This window comes from Neovison vison, chromosome 11, assembly GCF_020171115.1.
Source record: "Neovison vison isolate M4711 chromosome 11, ASM_NN_V1, whole genome shotgun sequence".
NCBI classification, from domain to species: Eukaryota; Metazoa; Chordata; class Mammalia; order Carnivora; family Mustelidae; genus Neogale; species Neogale vison.
Window position 1 is genome coordinate 176,658,437 of NC_058101.1, and position 21,011 is coordinate 176,679,447.

Below are 21,011 nucleotides of genomic sequence, written 5' to 3' on the forward strand. Positions count from 1 at the left end.
CTGGAAATAATCTGTGGGAATACCTGCTTGAAGTGCATTCCTATAGAGAGAAACATTCTTTGCCTCCAACAGGTGCCCCTGGCTCTTACCAACCAGGAATAAACGTAGCCTCATAGTTCAGAATCTCCTAACTACCCATGTTGTACAAATTAAAAACCTAAACCCGTACAAGATCAGAAATATAATCATGAATCCTCAATATGAAAATTGTATTCGTTTTTCTGTTATTTCATTTATCTAGAACCGAGAACAAAACAGATGACTTGTTTTATCCCTTCACTTAAAAGTAGCATATTTGTTTTGTAGACTATTCTTTCAATGAGGCTGAAGCAGTTAAACATTATTATATGTGGGGCCTGAGGGTTTCACTGAGGATGTAGTTCTTTTGAAAAAAAGAAAAATAGACTGACAAACTTTAAAATATAAAAACATGTAGAAACTCATATATAAAATAAATGAATTCAACATTGGCTTATGAACAATTTTTAAGAAGTTATTAACTGTAAAAACAAAATAAATATTTATCAAAAATGGTTTTAAAATTTTTATTACATCATTGAAATCAAGTTAAATACAAAGGTTAAATCACTTTAAAATAGCAATACATAAAAAAGGACCTACCAGAATTTTATCCACAACAATATATATTTCAAGATATTGAGGATGTAACTTGAAAAATTCAGTTCTCTGGAAAACACACAACATGAGTCCTGAGGAATTTCCAAAAATTTACCTTCTATTGAAATTATATTCAGAAACTGAGAGACGTGGTGCTACTGACTACATAATAAAGCAGCATCCAAATACAAAATTTAGGTACTATTCAGAAAATTCCAGTTCAAAAAGTTCCTGTGGTTAATAAAGGTGTTCAATGAGATCCCAAGCTATACAAGAATCCAGGTATCTGTTGATTTTAGCAATAGTTGCAATTGGAAATTTTAAGATTACAACATAAATCTTTTCCTTCTTTCCTTGTGATAGTTTTCATAGTAGTCCTCCATGTGGACAGATTTTCTGCTACCAATGATTAGGAAACTACTTCTGGCAAACAATAAAGTTAAGAAAAATACTACTGAAGTTTACAACCAATGGCACTTCACTGGATCCAGGAATGGTATTTATGACATTAAAGCAGTTTACTAGCCTTTGTGGAAGAAGAATTCATCACATTGCTTTACATGTACCTTATATAGGCCACTAATAGTATTTCTGAACTCTCTTAAAACAAAGACTTAATTTAGAAATGCAGATTATGTGATATTTTCACCTAATTTATCAGCCTAATTGAGGAAAAGGAGTAATTTACATTAGCTATTCAAATGTCCACATGCAAAAATTAATTTTTTGGTTTCTTGAATCCTATATTCCCATGTGTCCAAGATTGATTACCTAAGTCTTTACTAAACTTTAATCTAATGACAAGCTTAATGGGGACCTTCATTTTATTCTTTACCCATTTTAAAAGTCAAGCAATGTCCTTATGAAAAAAAATCTTAAATCTGCAGATCATCAAATTTTGCTCTGAAAGTAGTTTTCATTTCATGAAATTATAAGGAATAAGTTAAATTTAAAAAGTCAACACTTACTTCTGAACTTTTCCTGATATGATAATATATGTTATTATAGCTGTAAGTCTTAGTTTCTCCTAAGAGAGGTACAACAATGTCATATTTTTCTTCATAAATCATGTGCACAAATCCTGATACAGCCTCCATTGGTTCAATTCCGTATGAGATGTTTTTAAGCTGTAATGTTCCCCTGAGTATTAAAAAAATCAAAACAAGTCTGAAATTATTCTACCAAAACTATAATATTCTAAGGAGTAATTTTGGCAAAAAAAAAAAAATTTTCTTACATTTAAAGTCACCTTGGTTTCTCTAGTTTATTCATTGAGGTGTTAAACTCAAGACTGGACCAGGATGCATACTGCCTTATATTACAATATTCTAAGAGAAATATTTTTATTATCTTAAAGAAAGCATGTAAGTGTCATGGATCCATGTGATTAAACAGGTTAGGAACCCTTCCTAGAGTACAGATTTTCTAAGCCAGCTTGTCAGATCTTTAGGCACTCTCTTCCTTAGTGTTATGTCCTTTCTTCTTTTTGAGATACCTACTCTTCCCTGAGACTTAATGTCACACATCATTTTTTGTGTGGACTTAAATGAAGGTATTACCTGCCTAAAAATGACTGGAAGCAGAGCTAAAATACCTATCAGATCTAGGCATTCTGCAATTTTCAACCATGCTAGGAAATTAAGAAATCGATAAAAATATTAAAAATCTAGAAAAACTAAATTATGAAGAGACCAACAAACACCCCCTACACTCAAGGCCACTCAAAGCCTCAAGCAACAGATCCTGTTAGCATCAACAAGTACATAAACAATGAATCGTGAAACACTGCATCAAAAACTCATGATGTGGGGTACCTGAGTGCTTCAGCTCAGGTCATGAACTCAGCGTCCTGAGATCGAGCCCCACATTGGGCTCTCTGCTTGGCAAGGTGCCTACTTCCCGCTCTCTTTTTGCCTGCCTCTCTGCCTACTTGTGATCTCTCTCTCTTTCTGTCAAATAAATAAATAAATAAAATCTAAAAAACAAAAAAAAAAAAAAAAAAAAAAAAAACCCTCATCATGTATATTATGGTGACTAACATAACATAATAAAAATTAAAAAAATAAAAAGAATCAACAAGTAGTCTTCCAACAGGGACAAAAGCTGCCAAGGCGACCAATATTTTATTTTACCAGTAATTCTGAGTCACTCCTTAGGGAACTGAGATAACAATGTTGAATATAGAACTAGAAAAGATAAGCGGAGGATCAACTCAGGTTAACAGTATCAATATTGGCAAATGGAATATCTTTAAATAGGTTACAACCTGAGTCCTGAACAAGTATGGAGTGACACAAGAGAATGTGGAAAACCTGCAACATATCCATGATAACTGCAATCCACCTGAAAAAAAATACACAAGAAAAAATGGATAATTTATTTTTAAAATGGACATCCCACCTGTGTCACTTGTATTTATTACTTTATCTACCCTAGTACTTTAACATGCATAGGCAATTAGCCAATGAACTTTTTTTTTTTTTTTTTTTTTTTTTTAGCCAATGAACTTTTGCCAGGTAGGAATAAGAATTAGTCCAAGTTATTCAATTTCAGTGAATGTGTAAAATAATATTCTAGAAATTTCAGAATATTTACATTTTTAAAGATAATCCAGAGTAAGAAGTTTGAAAGAAAAAGCTCAGTCTTACCTGCGCTAACAAAGGCTGAGAATGTTGGATGTCATCGTTGTCATAAAAGTAAACAACAGAAACTGAATATAAAAATAATCTAGACAAAAAAATCACACAAAACATGCTCAAGTTGTGAAACATAAAACATAGAAAAAATTATTCTTCATAATACAAATTGTTCTTTCACTGAGGAATTGTAGTGCCAATTACCTTTACATAGTCAATCGTCCAAATACTTTTGTCATTTACAATAAACCAGGTGCTGAAGAAAGTATTTTAACTATAGTAACATACAATGCTAAAATACATGTCAATGAACAACCAAAACAGCTAGAAATAGTAAATAGTAAAATAACATAGGTCCCAAGTTCCAGCATAGAATTTAAAAATTTTTGTGTTTATTTATTTTGTGTTTAAAAATGTTGTGTTAAAACTGATTCCAGATTTTAAACCTAAATCTTAAAGGGTTAGAACAAAATTTTAAAATATTTTCTTGAGGAGGAGGGGCAAGATGGCAGAGAAGTAAGAGACCCTGTTTCAACTGGTCCCCTAAAGTGAGCTAAATATCTACCAGAACACTCTAAACACCCATGAAATCGGCCTGAGATGTAAGATTACACACTTCTGGATCTCTACAGAGGCAGATGACAGCAGTGAAGAGGTAAAGCAGAGTGGGAATGCTTGGACTGATACTGGAAGATAAACAGAAGAGGAGGGAGCCACCAGAAGGGACACATTAGAAAGTAATACCCCAATATGAAAGTGCCCTGTGGTTGGGGACAAACATTAACTTGGAGTCTGGTTAAAAGCACTCAAAAAGAGCAAAAGATCTTAAGAGGCAACTGGTGTAATCTGGTGGTCAAGGGCATGGGCCCAGGATGGTCACCTCTGGTGACCACCCATGTCAGAGAGAGTCTGGTGGGGCCACCAATCTGTGGTCCTTGAGCCCATGGCTTTCTGCTGCTTGCACTACCACTCAGGTTGGGCACACTCCCACCTGAGACAGCCTGGTGTGGGCACCAGTGGGTGGCCTCTGCGCCTACAGCCTTCCTTGACCTGCGTGACTACGGGGTCTGAGCATACGCAGCCTGCACCTAAGAGAACTCAGCACCAACTCTGGTTGGGGTCTCTCAGCCTGCAGCCTTTGGCAACCTGCACCTCCCCTGGCATGGACCGTAGATAGCATTCCCAGCAACAGCAGTAACTGGAATCGGGCTCACCCAGACCTATATTGCTCACAGTTTTAGTGGCACCAGCGTGCAGAGACAAGCAGGGGCCTCGGGCAACCACCGGGAGAGTGGCTAGGGGTGCGCACCACCAGTGGGAGGTTGTGGTGTCTGGCAGAGTTTGCAGAGGGGGAGTCTGTGTTTTCTGGACCATCCAGAGGGGAGCAAACTGAGGCCTCTCTCTGAAGCAGAGGTCTGGGGGTGGACAGTTTGCTTTCCGCTAAACCTCTGAAAAGCCAAAAAGCCACCAAAGAACAAAACCCTCCAGAGAACATAAGCCTGAAAAGCAGTTTCCACAGAGTCCAGTCCCTTGATAGCAGGCAGGGTAACTCAACCCAAGCAGTACTGACTGGAAAACAATGTGGCAGGCCCCTCCCCAAGAAAACTAGCCAAAGGAACAAGAAGACAATAACCACAGGGTACCCATTAAACTGTTAACACCCAAACATCAGGGGAAAACAATAAATTAAGCTCCCGATATTGTCCCAATGCCTGTATAATTCCTAGATACAACTTTTCTTCTTTTTTTTATTAGTTCTCACACTTCTTCTTTTAATTTTTTTTAACCTACTTACCATTACAACCAGAGTTTTAATACATTGCATAATAACTTTTTAACTTGAACTTTTTCATGCATATATTGTGTTTCTCTTCCTTTTTTTAAATACATACAGACATAAGCTTCAAGGTAATCATTTTTCCCTATTCAATACTACCTCTCTATATAAACCAGTTTTAATTTCCCTGTATCTATGGAAAGTTGAGTCCTTTAACAAAGATAACAATATTCATTCAGGAAGATCCGAAATAACCTTCCTTGCTCACATCAAGAGTTTATAACCACCTTCCCATCTTATTCTTCTGTGGGTGTTTCTGTGTGTTTGTATCTGTTTTTGTACTTTATAAATATTATCCTTGGGGTTCCTTTTGGCTGGGTTTTTCTTCTTTTTTTTCTTGTCTTTTACTTTTGTCAGTCTTTTTAATTGTTCATTTTTGTTTATCTACCTTATAAATCTTACTTTGGGGGCTCATTTTGGCTGGGTTTCTCTCTCTTTTTTTTTCTATTTTTCTCTCTCTTTTTGCTTTCTTTTTGGTGATGACTTCTGGTTACTCTGAAACTTTTCAGGGTGCACCTTGCCTAGATTGTGGTTGAAATATTCAGCTAAACAACCCCTCAAACACCTCTCACCAAAATGACTAGAAGGAAGAACACCCAACAGAGTAAATATTCAGAGACTGTGCCCTCTGCCACAAAACCACTGAATATGAACATAAACATATGTCACAAAGGGAATTCAGGGTAACAATTATCCAAGCAATGGCTAGGATGGAGAAGACCATTAGTGGCAACATAGAAACTCTAAGGGCGGAAATGAGATCAAATCGAATCTAAATACTCTAACAGCCAGCATAACTGAGGCAGAAGATCGACTTAGTGATCTAGAAGACAAACTGAGAGAAGAAGGATCAGGAGGACACCTGGAATAAACAGGTTAGAAGCCATGAAAATAGAATTAGGGAAATAAATGACACCATGAAACATTCCAACATCAGAATTATTGGCATCCCTGAGCAGGTGGAGAAAGAGAGAAGATTAGAAGATATAGTTGAACAAATTCTGGATGAAAATGTCCCCAATTTGGGGAATGGAACAAGTGTTCAAGTCCTAGAGGCAGAAAGGACACCCCCCAAGACCAATGAGTCTAGAAAGACATCCAGATACTTAACTGTTAAATTCATGAATCATAATTTTAGGCAAGAGGTCTTAAGGGCAGCTAGGGGGAAGAGATTCCTTACATGCAGAGAAAGTCCCATTAGAATAACATCAGACCTGCCCACCGAAACCTGGCAAGCCAGAAAGGGCTGGCAAGACATATTCAAGGCACTAAATGAGAAGAACATGCAGCCAAGAATACTTTATCCAGCAAGGCTGACATTCAGAATAGATGGAGACAGAGAGAACTTCCAAAACAGGCAAGGTTTAAAAAAGTCTGTGACCACCAAGTTGGCATTACAAGAAATATTAAAGGGGTTTTTTATAAAAAAAAAAAAGGAAGAACCCAACAATGACATAGAATAGAAGTTTACAGAGACAATCTATAGAAACAAGGACTTCTCAGGCAACATGATCTCACTAAAAACTTATGTTTCAATAATCACTCTCAATGTGAACAGCCTAAATACTCCCATAAAAAGGCACAGGGTTAAAGACTGGATAAAATGACAGGACCTGTCCATATGCTTTCCACAAGAGACACATTTGGAACCTAAAGATACATCCAGACTGAAAGTGAAGGGATAGAGAAGCATCTTTCATGGAAAGCTGGAGGAAAAGCTGCAGGAAGCTGGAGTAGCTATTCTCATATCAGATAAATTAGATTTTAAGCTAAAGACTGTAGTAAGAGATACCGAAGGACACTACCTTATTGTTAAAGGGTCTATCCACCAAGAAGATTTAACAATTGTAAATATTTATGCCCCCAACATGAGAGCAGCCAACTACTAAGCCAACTGTTAATTAGTCATATTGATAGGAATACATTAATTGTAGGAGATCTTAACACACCACTCTCAGTAATAGATCATCTAAGCAGAAAATCAATAAATAAACAAAAGCTTTGAATGACACATGGGACCAGAAGGAACTCATAGATATATACAGAACATTCCACCCTAAAACAACAGAATATTCATTCTTCTCAAGTGTTCATGGAGCTTTCTCCACAATAGACCACATACACTGTAACAAATCAGGGCTCAGTTGATACCAAAAGACTGAGATTATTTCCTGCATATTCTCAGACCATGATGCTTTGAAACTGGAACTCAATCACAAGAAAAAAGTTTGGAAGGAATACAAACACTTGGAAGCTAAAGACCGTCCTGCTCAAGAATGCTTGGTTCAACCAGGAAATCAAAGAAGAACTTAAACAATTCATGGAAACCAATGAGAATGAAGACACATCAGTCCAAAACCTATGTGATATGGCAAAAGCAGTCCTAAGGGGGAAATACATAGCCATCTAAGCCTCACTCAAAAAAACTGAAAAATCCAGAATACACCAGCTATCTTTACACCTGAAAGAACTGGAAAATCAGCAACAAATTAAGCCAACCCCACACATAAGAAGAGAAATAATTAAGATTAGAGCAGAGATCAATGAGTTAGAAACTAGAGATATAGTACAACATATCAACAAAACTAGAAGCTGGTTCTTTGAAAGAATCAATAAGATAGATAAACCACTGGCCATACTAATTCAAAAGAAAAGAGAGAGGACCCAAATTAATAAAATTATGAATGAAAGGGGAGAGATCATGACCAACACCAAGAAAATAGAAAGAATGATCAGAAATTATTATCAACAGTTATATGCCAATAAGTTAAACAACCTAAAAGAAATGAATGCATTCCTGGAAAACTTTAAATTTCCAAGACTGAAACAGGAAGAAGCTGGCAGCCTGAATAAACCAATATCTAGTAACGAGATTGAAGCAGCGATCAAAAACCTACCAAAAAACAAGAGCCCAGGACCTGAAGGATTCCCTGGGGAATTCAAACACTCAAAGAAGAAATAATACCTATTCTCCTAAAGCTCTTTCAAAAAAAGAAACAGAAGGAAAACTTCCAGACTCTTTCTATGATGTTAGTATTACCTGATCCCCAAACCAGGCAAAGACCCCATCAAAAAGGAGAATTTCTGACCAATATCCCTGACAAATATGGATACCGAGATTCTCAAGAAGATCCTAGCTAATAGGATCTAACAGTACATTAAAAAGATTATCCACCATGCACCCTGGGATGCAAGGGTGGTTCAACATTTGCAAATCAATTAATGTGATAGAATCAATAAGAGAAGAGAGAATAACCACATGGTCCTCTCAGCTGAGGCATTTGACAAAATGCAGCACCCGTTCCGGGTTAAAACTCTTTGAAGTATGGGAATCGAGGGAACATTCCTCGGCTTCATAAAATCTATCTATGAAAAACCCACAGTGAATATCATTTTCAGTGAGGAAAAGCTGACAGCCTTTCCCTTTTGAGATCAGGAACACGACAAAGATGACTATTGTTGCCACTGCTGCTTAACATAGTATTAGAAGTCCTAGCAACAGCAATCAGACAACAAAAAGAAATAAAACATATGAAAATTGGCAAAGAAGTCAAACTCTCTCTATTCACAGATGACATGATACTTTATATGGAAAACCCAAAAGACTCCACCCCCAAACTACTAGAATTCATACAGCAACTCAGTAATGTGGCAGAATACAAAATCAAGGCACAAAAACCAGTTTCTTTCTTATACACTAACAAAGAAAATGAGAAATGGAAATGAGAGAATTTATTCTATTTATGATAGCACCAAGAACCATAAGACCTGGGAATAAACCTAACCAAAGAGGTAAAGGATCTGAACTCAAGGAACTACAGAACACCCATGAAAGAAATTGAAGAAGACACAAAAAGATGGGAAAGTGGAGGAGTCAAGATGGCAGTGAAGTAGGCTGAGATGACATCAGGTAGCAGGAGATCAGCTAGATAGCTTATCAAACCATTGCGAACACCTACGAATCTAACAGGAGATTGAAGAGAAGAAGAGCAACAATTCTAGAAACAGAAAATTGACCACTTTCTGAAAGGACCAGCAGAGAAGTGATTCCAAAGCAACTGGAAGATAGACCACAAGGGGAGGGGCCAGTTCCCGGCAAGTGACTGAATAATGGAGCACAAAATCAGGACTTTTAAAAGTCTGCTCCACTGAGGGACATCGCTCCAGAGGCTAAACTGGGGTGAAGTCCACGCAGTCAGCATGGCTCCAGATCTCATGGGGTCAGAGAAGGATCAGGGGTGTCTGAGTGTCACAGAGCTCACAGGTATTAGTGCATGGAAGCCAGCTACAGAGACAGAGCTGAGGAGTGAACTCTCAACTTGGGTTTACCTTGAGCTTTAATCTGGACCCCACTCACTGCTCTGTGAGTGGGGTCCCTACAAGATCCGGGGAGACACCCCCTGGAAGAGCTCAGGTGTTTGCGGAGTTCAGAGACTCCAGGTGGAGCTGTGTGCCAGAGACAGAGACACTTGTCACAGGCTGGGTGAGCTTGGAGTGCAGCTGGAGGCCAAGGAGATGGGAGTGATTGAGCGCTTTTTTCTGAGGGTACACAGAGGAATGGGGCCCGAGCTCTTGGCTCCTCTGGACCAGAGATTGGGAGGCCGCCATTTTCATTCCCGTCCCCTGGAACTCTACAGAAAGCGTTCAGAGAACAAAAGCTCCCAAAAGCGAACCCAAGTGGATTACTTAGCTTGGCCCCTGGTAAGGGTGGTGCATTCTGCCTCCAGCAAAGACACTTGAGAATCACTACAACAGGCCCCTCCCCCAGAAGATCAACAAGAAATCCAGCTAAGACCAAGTTCACTTACCAAGGAGAACAGCGGAATTCCAGAGGAGGAGAAAGCAAAGCATGGAATTCATGGCTTTCTCCCAATGATTCTTTAGTCTTGCAGTTAATTTTTTTTTATTTTATTTTTTTTCTGCTTAATTTTTTTTAACTTTTACTCTTTCCTCTTTTAATGATTTTTAACTAGTTTATCTTTACAATACCTTTCATTAAAAAAATAATAATCTCTTTTGAACTTATAGTTCAAAAAGTTTAGTTTTGATCTTATAGTCATATTTTATCTTTCATTGTATCTAACTTTATATTTTGTATACACATAGGGTTTTTTCTTCTAAAAAAATTTGGGGTACAACTTCTTCTAATAGATCAAAATATACCCTAAATCTTGCTCCAGGCTAGTTCTAGTCTCCAGCCCAAGAAAATTATCTCCACTTTCTTTTTCTTTATTCTCCCAACCAACTTACTTTATCAACTCCTTTTTTAAAAATTTAAAAAAAAAATTTTTTTTCATCTTTATAGGCATATTCTATCCCTTCATTGTGTTTATCCTTATATATGTTTTTCATTCTTTAAAATTTTGGGAAGTAGTTTCTTCTAGGAGACCAAAATTCTCCCAAAATTAAGTGGGTGACCTTGTTCTAGTAAACAGTCTAATATATATATTTTTTTTCTTTTTTATATTTTCCCTTTATTTGTTTTCTTTTTTTAATTGTTTTTTTTTTCCTCTGAACTTTTTATCCCCTTTCTCCCCCCCACTATTTTGAATCTCTTCTAATTTGGTTAAAGCACATTTTCCTGGGGTCTTTGCCACCCTTTTAGTACTTTATTTGCTCCTTCATATATTCTTATCTGGATAAAATGACAAGGCAGAAAAACTCACCACAAAAAAAAAAGAACAAGAGGCAGTACCAAAGGCTAGGGATCTAATCAATACAGACATTGGTAATATGTCAGATCTAGAGTTCAGAATGATGATTCTCAAGGTGCTAGCCAGGCTCGAAAAAGGCATGGAAGATATAAGAGAAACCCTCCCCAGAGAGATAAAAAGCCCTTTCTGGAGAAAAAGAAGAACTAAAATCTAACCAAGTTGAAATCAAAAAGCTAGCAGTAAAAAAAATGAAGGCTCCTACTGCTCAGGATAAATGAGGCAGAAGAAAGAATAAGTGATATAGAAGACCAAATGACAGAGAATAAAGAAGCTGAGCAAAAGAGAGACAAACAAATACTAGACCACGAGGGGAGAATTCGAGAAATAAGTGACAACTTAAGACGAAACATTAGAATAATTGGGATTCCAGAAGAAGAAAGAGAGAGGGGAGCAGAAGGTATATTGGAGAGAGTCATTGTAGAGAATTTCCCTAATATGGCAAAAGGAACAGGCATCAAAATCCAGGAGCTGCAGAGAACCCCCCCTCAAAATCCATAAGAATAGGTCCACACCCCATCACCTAATAGTAAAATTTACAAGTCTTGGCGACAAAGAGAAAATCCTGAAAACAGTCTGGGAAAAGAAGTCTATAACATACAATGGTAAAAATATTAGATTGGCAGATCTCTTATCTTATCTCTCTTAGATAAGAAATTTGGAAAGAACCCAAATACATAGAGACTAAACAGCATCCTTCCAAACTCTTAGATAAGAGAGATTAGGGTTTCTCTTATTCACAGAGACCTGGCAGGCCAGAAAGAACTGGCATGATATGTTTAGTGTTCAGAGCACTAAACAAGAAAACATGCAGCCAAGAATACTATATCCAGCTAGGCTCTCACTGAAAACACAAGGAAAGATAAAAAGTTTCCAGGACAAACAAATGGAATTGAAAGAATTTGCAAACACCAAACCAGCTCTATAGGAAACATTGCAAGGGATCCTCTAAGCAAAGAGAGACCCTAAAAGTAGCAGATCAGAAAGGAACAGAGACAATATACAGTAACAGTCACCTTACAGGCAATACAATGGCACTAAATTCATATCTCTTAATAGTTATCCTGGGGATGCCTGGGTGGCTCAGGACCCAGCGTCCTGGGATCGAGTCCCACATCGGGCTCCTTGCTCAGCAGAGAGCCTGCTTCTCCCTCTGCCTCTGCCTGCCATTTTGTCTGCCTGTGCTCGCTCTCTCTCCCTCTCTCTCTATGATAAATAAAATCTTTTTTTTTAAAGATTTTATTTATTTTATTTGACAGACAGAGATCACAAGTAGGCAGAGAGGCAGGCAGAGAGAGAGGAGGAAGCAGGCTCCCCACTGAGCAGAGAGGCCGATGCGGGGCTCGATCCCAGGACCCTGGGATCATGACCTGAGCCGAAGGCAGCGGCTTAATCCACTGAGCCACCCAGGCGCCCTAAAATCTTAAAAAAAAAAAAATAGTTACCCTGAATGTAAATGGGCTAAATGCCCCAATCAAAAGACACAGGGTATCAGAATGGAGAAAAAAAACAAAACCCATCAATATGCTGCCTACAATAAACTCATTTAAGATCCAAAGACACATCCAGACTTAAAGTGAGGAGGTGGAAAACAATTTACCATGCTAATGGACATCAGAAGAAAGCTGGGGTGACAATCCTTATATCAGATCAATTAAATTTTAAGCCAAAGACTATAATAAGAAATGAGGAAGAACACCATATCATACTCAAAGGGTCTGTCCAACAAGAAGATCTAACAATTTTAAATATCTATGCCCCTAACATGGGAGCAGCCAAATATATAAACCTATTAAAACAAAATCAAAGAAACACATCGACAATAATACAATAATAACAGGGGACTTTAACAATCCCCTCACTGAAATGGACAGATCATCCAAGCAAAAGATCAACAAGGAAATAAAGGCCTTAAATGACATACTGGACCAGATGGACATCACAGATATATTCAGAACATTCCATCCCAAAGCAACAGAATACACATTCTTCTCTAGTGCACATGGAACATTCTCCAGAATAGATCACATCCTGAGTCATAAATCAGGTCTCAACCAGTCTCAAAAGACTGGGATCATTCCCTACATATTTTCAGACCACAATGCTCTGAAGCTAGAACCCAATCACAAGAGGAAATTTGGAAAGAACCCAAATACATAGAGACTAAACAGCATCCTTCTAAAGACTGAATGGGTCAACCAGGAAATTGAAAAAATTTATGGAAACAAATGATAATGAAAACAATGTTTCAAAAACTGTGGGACCCAGCAAAGGCAGTCTTGAGAGGAAAATATATAGCAATACAAGAGTTTCTCAAGAAACAAGAAAGGTCTCAAATACACAACCTAACTCTACACCTAAATGAGCTGAAGAAAGAACAAAGAAAGCCTAAACCCAGTAGGAGAAGAGAAATAATAAAGATCAGATTTGATCTATATCAGATTTAAAGATTCCTTGTACAGGAATTCACTAAAGTGTCAGGATATAAAATCAATGCACAGAAATAGGAACCAAAAAAAACAATAGAACAAATCAATGAAACTAGGAGCTGGTTCTTGGAAGAATTAATAAAATTGATAAACCCCTGGCCAGACTTATCAAAAAGAAAAGAGAAAGGACCCAAATAAATAAAATCATGAATGAAAGAGGACAGATCATAACCAACACCAAAGAAATACAGACAATTATAAGAACATACTACACGCCAACAAATTTGAAAATCTGGAAGAAATGGATGCATTCCTAGAGGCATATAAACTACCACAACTGAACCAGGAAGAAATAGAAAGCCTGAACAGACCCATAACCAGTAAGGAGACTGAAACAGTCATCAAAAATCTCCAAACAAACAAAAGCCCAGGGCCAGACGGCTTCCCGGGGGAATTCTACCAAACATTTAAAGAAGAACTAATTCCTATTCTCCTGAAACTGTTCCAAAAAATAGAAATGGAAGGAAAACTTCCAAACTCATTTTATGAGGCCAGCATCACCTTGATCCCAAAACCAGACAAGGATCCCATCAAAAAAGAGAGCTACAGACCAATATCCTTGATGAACACAGATGCGAAAATTCTCACCAAAATACTAGCCAATAGGATTCAACAGTACATTGAAAGGATTATTCACCACGACCAAGTGGAATTTATCCCAGGGCTGCAAGGTTGGTTCAACATCCGCAAATCAATCAATGTGATACAACACATCAATAAAAGAAAGAACAAGAACCATATGATACTCTCAGTAGTTGCTGAAAAAGCATTTGACAAAGTACAGCATCCCTTCCTAATCAAAACTCTTGAAAGTGTAGGGATAGAGGGCACATACCTCAATATCATCAAAGCCATCTATGGAAAAACCCACTGCAAATATCATTCTCAATGGAGAAAAACAAAGCTTTTCTGCTAAGGTCAGGAACATGGTAGGGATGTCCATTATCACCACTGCTATTCAACATAGTACTAGAAGTCTTAGCCTCAGCAATCAGACAACAAAAAGAAATTAAAGGCATCCGTGAGAAAGGAATCCATCAAAATCCTTGAGGAGAACACAGGCAGCAACCTCTTCGACCTCAGCCGCAGCAACATCTTCCTAGGAACATCGCCAAAGGCAAGGGAAGCAAGGGCAAAAATGAACTTTTGGGATTTCATCAAAATCAAAAGCTTTTGCACAGCAAAGGAAACAGTTAACAAAACCAAAAGACAACTGACAGAATGGGAGAAGATATTTGCAAACGACATATCAGATAAAGGACTAGTGTCCAAAATCTATAAAGAACTTAACAAACTCAACACCCAAAGAACAAATAATCCAATCAAGAAATGGGCAGAGGACATGAACAGACGTTTCTGCAAAGAAGACATCCAGATGGCCAACAGACACATGAAAAAGTGCTCCATATCACTCGGCATCAGGGAAATACAAATCAAAACCACAATGAGATATCACCTCACACCAGTCAGAATGGCTAAAATCAACAAGTCAGGAAATGACAGATGCTGGCGAGGATGCGGAGAAAGGGGAACCCTCCTACACTGTTGGTGGGAATGCAAGCTGGTGCAACCACTCTGGAAAACAGCATGGAGATTCCTCAAAATGTTGAAAATAGAACTGCCCTATGACCCAGCAATTGCACTACTGGGTATTTACCCTAAAGATACAAACGTAGTGATCCAAAGGGGCACGTGCACCCGAATGTTTATAGCAGCAATGTCCACAATAGCCAAACTATGGAAAGAACCTAGATGTCCATCAACAGATGAATGGAGAAAGAAGATGTGATATATATACACAATGGAATACTATGCAGCCATCAAAAGAAACGAAATCTTGCCATTTGCGACAACATGGATAAAACTAGAGCGTATCATGCTTAGCGAAATAAGTCAAGCGGAGAAAGACAACTATCATATGATCTCCCTGATATGAGGGAGTGGTGATGCAACATGGGGGCTTAAGTGGGTAGGAGAAGAATCCATGAAACAAGATGGGATAGGGAGGGAGACAAACCATAAGTGACTCTTAATCTCACGAAACAAACTGTGGGTTGCTGGGGGGAGGGGGGTTGGGAGAAGGGGGGAAGGTTATGGACATTGGGGAGGGTATGTGCTTTTGGGTAAATTGGAAGGGGAGATGAACCATGAGAGACTATGGACTCTGAAAAACAGTCTGAGGGGTTTGAAGTAGCGGGGGGGTGGGAGGTTGGGGTACCAGGTGGTGGGTATTATAGAGGGCACAGCTTGCATGGAGCACTGGGTGTGGTGAAAAAATAATGAATACTGTTTTTCTGAAAATAAATAAATTGGAAAAAAAAAAAAAAGAAATTAAAGGCATCCAAATCGGCAAACAAGAAGTCAAACTATCACTCTTTGCAGATGATATGATACTATATGTGGAAAACCCAAAGACTCCACTCCAAAACTGCTAGAACTTGTACAGGAATTCACTAAAGTGTCAGGATATAAAATCAATGCACAGAAATCAGTTGCATTTCTTTACACCAACAACAAGACAGAAGAAAGAGAAATTAGGAAGTCCATCCCACTTACAATTGCACCCAAAACCATAAGACACCTAGGAATAAACCTAACCAAAGAGGCAAAGAATCTATACTCAAAACACTATAAAGTACTCATGAAAAAAATTGAGGAAGACACAAAGAAATGGAAAAATGTTCCATGCTCCTGGGTTGGAAGAACAAATATTGTGAAAACGTTTTTGCTACCTAAAGCAATCTACACATTTAATGCAATTCCTATCAAAATACCATCCATTTTTTTCAAAGAAATGGAACAAATAATCCTAAAATTTATATGGAACCAGAAAAGAACTCGAATAGCCAAAGGAATAGTGAAAAAGAACGCCAAAGTTGGTGGCATCACAATTCCAGACTTCAAACTCTATTACAAAGCTGTCATCATCAAGACAGTATGGTACTGGCACAAAAACAGACACATAGATCAATGGAACAGAATAGAGAGCAAGCCCAGAAATAGACTCTCAACTCTATGGTCAACTAATCTTCGACAAAGCAGGAAGGAATGTACAATGGAAAAAAGACAGCCTCTTCAACAAATGGTGCTGGGAAAATTGGACAGCCACATGCAGAAAAGTGAAATTGGCATTTCATCAAGATCAAAAGCTTTTGCACAGCAAAGGAAACAGTTAACAAAACCAAAAGACAACTGACAGAATGGAAGAAGATATTTGCAAACGACATATCAGATAAAGGGCTAGTATTCAAAATCTATAAAGAGCTTAGCAACCCAAAGAACAAATAATCCAATCAAGAAATGGGCAGAGGACATGAACAGACATTTCTGCAAAGAAGACATCCAAATGGCCAACAGACACATGAAAAATGCTCCATATCACTCGGCATCAGGGAACTACAGATCAAAACCACAATGAGACACCACCTCATACCAGTCAGAACAGCTAAAATTAACAAGTCAGGAAATAACAGATGCTGGCAAGGATGTGGAGAAAGGGGAACCCTCCTACACTGCTGGTAGGAATGCAAGCTTATGCAACCACTCTGTAAAACAGCATGAAGTTTCCTCAAAAAGTTGAGAATAGAGTTACTCTATGACCCAGCAATTGCACTACTGGGTATTTACCCTAAAGATACAAACGTAGTGATCCGAAGGGGCACATGCACCCGAATATTTATAGCAGCAATGTCCACAATAGCCAAACTATGGAAAGAACCTAGATGTCCATCAACAGATGAATGGAGAAAGAAGATGTGATATATATACACAATGGAATACTATGCAGCCATCAAAAGAAATGAAATCTTGTCGTTTGTAATGACGTTGTTGGAACTAGAGGGTATTATGCTTAGCAAAAGTCAATCAGAGAAAGACAATTATAATATGATCTCCCTGATATGAGGAAATTGAGAGTCAATGTGGGAGGTTTAGGAGGTAGGAAAAGAATAAATGAAACAAGATGGGATAGGGAGGGAGACAAATCATAAGAGAATCTTAATCTCACAAAACAAACTGTGGGTTGCTGGGGGGAGGGGGGTCGGGAGAGGGTGGTGGGGTTATGTACACTGGGGAGGGTATGTGCTATGGTGAGTGCTGTGAAGTGTGTAAACCTGGCGATTCACAGACCTGTACCCCTGGGGCTAATAATACATTATATGTTAATAAAAAATAGAAAAAAATTTTTAAAAGGAAAAAAAAAGATGGAAAAGTATTCCATGCTCATGGATTGGAAGAATAAATATTGTTAAAATGTCTATACTGCCCAGAGCAATCTATACTTTCAATGCCATCCTGATCAATATTCCACTGGCATTTTTCAAAGTGCTGGAACAAGCAATCCTAAAATTTGTATGGAACCATAAAAGACCCTGAATTGATATGGAAATGTGAAAAAGAAAAACAAAGCTGAGCCATCACATTTCAAGATTTACTACAAAGCTGTGATCACCAAGACAGCATTGTACTGGCACAGAAACAGACACATAGACCAAAAATACAGAGTAGAGCCCAGATATGGACCTGCAGTACTAAGGTCAAATAATCAACAAAGCAGGAAAAAATGCCCAGTGGAAAAATGACAGTCTCTTCAATAAATGGTGCTGGGGAAATTGGACAGCTATGCATAGAAGAAAGAAACTCAACCACTCTCTTACACCATATACAAAGACAAACTTGAAATGGATAAAAGACCTCAATGTGAGGCAGGAATCTATCAAAATCCTAGAGAGAACATAGGCAATAACCTTTTCAGCATCGGCCACAGCAACTTTTTCAAGATATGTCTCCAAAGGCAAAGGAAACAAAAGCAAAAATGAAACTTTTGTTTTAATCTTTTTTTTTCAATTTATTTATTTTCAGAAAAACATTACAAAAAAAAAAAAAGAAACTTTTGGACTTCAATGAAGGTAAAATCTCCTGCACAGCAAAGGAAACAGCCAACAGAACAAAGAGGCCACCCACAGAATGGGAGAAGAGATTCGCAAATGACACTACAGACAAAGGGCTAATATCCAAAATCTATAAAGAACTCCTAAAACACAACACAAACAAAACAGATGATCACATTAAAAAATGGCAGAAGACATGAACAGGAACTTCTCCAAAAAGGACATACAAATGGCTAACAGACACATGAAAAAATGTTCATCATCTTTAGCCATCAGGGAGATTCAAATCAAAACCACACTGAAAAAAAAAAAAAACCACACTGAGATACTACCTTATACCAGTTAGAATGGCCAAAATTAACAAGACAAGAAACAACAAGTGTTGAAGAGAATGTGGAGAAAGGGGAACCCTCTTACACTGTTGGGGGTAATGAAACTTGGCACAGCCACTTTGGAAAACAGTCTGGAGATTCCTTAAGAAATGAAAAATAGAGCTATCCAAGGCCCTGCAACTGCACTACTGGGAATTTACCCCAAAGATACAGATTTGGTGAAAAGAAAGGCCATATGTACCTCAATGTTCATAGCAGCAATGGCCACAATCGCCAAACTGGGAAGCGCCAAGATGCCCTTCAAGTGTTGAATGGGTAAAGAGGATATGGTTCATATATACAATGGAGTATTATGCCTCCATCAGAAAGGATGAATACCCAACTTTTGTATCAACATGGATGGGACAGGAAGAGATTATGCTGAGTAAAATTAAGCTGAAAGAGTCAATTATCATATAGTTTCACTTACTTGTAAAGCATAAGGAATAGCATGGAAGACATTAGGAGAAGGAAAGGAAAAGTGAATTTGAGAAATCAGGAGGGGAGGAGGAACCATGAGAGACTGTGGACTCTGAAACAAACTGAGGGCTTTGGAGGGGAGGAAGGTGAGGGTTATGGGTGAGCCCGTATTAAGGAGGGCAGGTACTGCTTGCAGCACTGGGTGTGGTGCATAATCACTGAATCTTGGAACACTGAAAAACTAAAATTAAATTTTAAAAAAAGAAAAAAAATGCTCCAGGGACGCCTGGGTGGCTCAGTTGGTTGGACGACTGCCTTCGGCTCAGGGCGTGATCCTGGAGTCCCAGGATCGAGTCCCACATCGGGCTCCCAGCTCCATGGGGAGTCTGCTTCGCTCTCTGACCTTCTCCTCGCTCATGCTCTCTCTCACTGTCTCTCTCTCTCAAATAAATAAATAAAATCTTTAAAAAAAAAAAAGAAAAAAAATGCTCCAACATAAAAAAATAAAATAAAAAAATAAAAAGGTTTTCTTGGCATTACTACATACTCCTATTCGCTAAGCTTAACTAAGTACCAAGGTCCCAATAACCATTGTCAGATTTTCCTTCATTCTCCTCAGTAACAATTCAGAATCTTGACACTTCTGCCAATCACCCCATGTAACCTACAAGTCACTTTGGTTTCAGATCACCTATACCCATCCTCATTTCTTCTATTTCCAGAAGATAACTACTTCTGTTGTTGAAAGCACACACTTACACTTGTGCTACCAATCCCATCTGTGCCATATATTGAAAATATATACTTTTTCAATCCTGTTATTTGAAGCCATTCCTATTGTTTTTTTACCTTAATCCTATTAAAAAGTTTATTATGAAATCATTACCTTCATAAATAATTCTCTCTTGACCTTGTTTCCTACTCTCGCTATTCTTTATGTATTTTCAATTCTCAATGGATTCTACCAAAAGAGTAGTCTACACATAGTTTATCCACTTTATCAATGCTTATTCACCCTGAAACTACTCTGGAAAAGATTGAAAGCCACCACAATGTCAGATACAAAAGGCACTTTTAAAATCATTGCCTTGGACTTCAGCCATTATTTTGAAAGCTCTGACCAGTTAATCTAATCACTTAATTTATATCACACATCACTCTTCTGCTTCTCTTCTTACCTCCCTAACCCTTCCAGCTTGATCTTCCATGTTGGCCACTCTTTTTTATTTTTTATTTTTTTATTATATTATCCTTATCTCAGAAATATTGATGTTTTCTAGGATTCAGTCTTCAGTCACCAGTCTATTTATAAGCACTCTATAAACTCTTTTTCTATATTACAACCAAACTATTGATTACTGCTAAATCTATATCCTTTTGTCATCCTCTCCTTGGAGATTCAAATTCCTGTATTCATATAGTTAATGGAAAAAATCCACTTGGATATCTTACAAAGTACTGCAAACCAAACTCTCCCCTCCCTCACACATATATTTTACTTGTTCCTCATTTAATTAATTATAAACTACCCATTTTCTTAAGCAACAACTAAAATATCCACACTTTTTCTCAATCACTCTAACAAATCCACCTTTGAAGTCTACTGAATTTTTCTTTCCTGTGCTATGACCAGTGCCATTATTCAAGCCACCATCATCACTCATGTTTATAATCAGATACCTTACCTCAACTTCTGCTTCCTTAAAAACCACCTAAACTCTCAATGAGACTGTAAAGTACATGCTTCAAAACATTTTGGCTTCCAATAACCTTATCATGGCATTACAGATCTTCTACAACCTGGCTCCTGCCTATTTTCCAAAATCTCTTACTTCTATCCTCCACAGAAATACACTCTTTAGTAATTCATGTGGACTTCTTGCACACCACAGAATTCACTGTCTCATATCCCCATGTTTTGCAGATGATTTCCTCTAAACAGAGGAAATCTCTAAACTACCTCATTTCTTTACAGAGCTCACAAGGTATCTTCTGTCAAGCTACAAATTATCTTTTACCTCTTTCCAAAAAACCTTTCTT

General features: G+C 37.9%; 1 protein-coding gene across 1 annotated transcript in view; it reads right to left on the reverse strand.

Annotated features, from left to right (window-relative positions):
- The window catches only part of LOC122890378 (disintegrin and metalloproteinase domain-containing protein 5-like), a 143,399-nt gene extending 122,764 nt beyond the window's left edge, over window positions 1-20,635 (reverse strand). The window contains exons 1-5 of the mRNA XM_044226003.1: window positions 20,535-20,635; window positions 3,267-3,345; window positions 2,885-2,961; window positions 1,587-1,758; window positions 622-687 (exon numbers count right to left, since the gene is read on the reverse strand). Of these exons, the coding sequence (XP_044081938.1) occupies window positions 622-687; window positions 1,587-1,758; window positions 2,885-2,961; window positions 3,267-3,345; window positions 20,535-20,635 (495 nt within the window). The remainder of the gene's footprint in view (window positions 1-621; window positions 688-1,586; window positions 1,759-2,884; window positions 2,962-3,266; window positions 3,346-20,534) is intronic.
- Window positions 20,636-21,011: the final 376 nt, after the last annotated feature.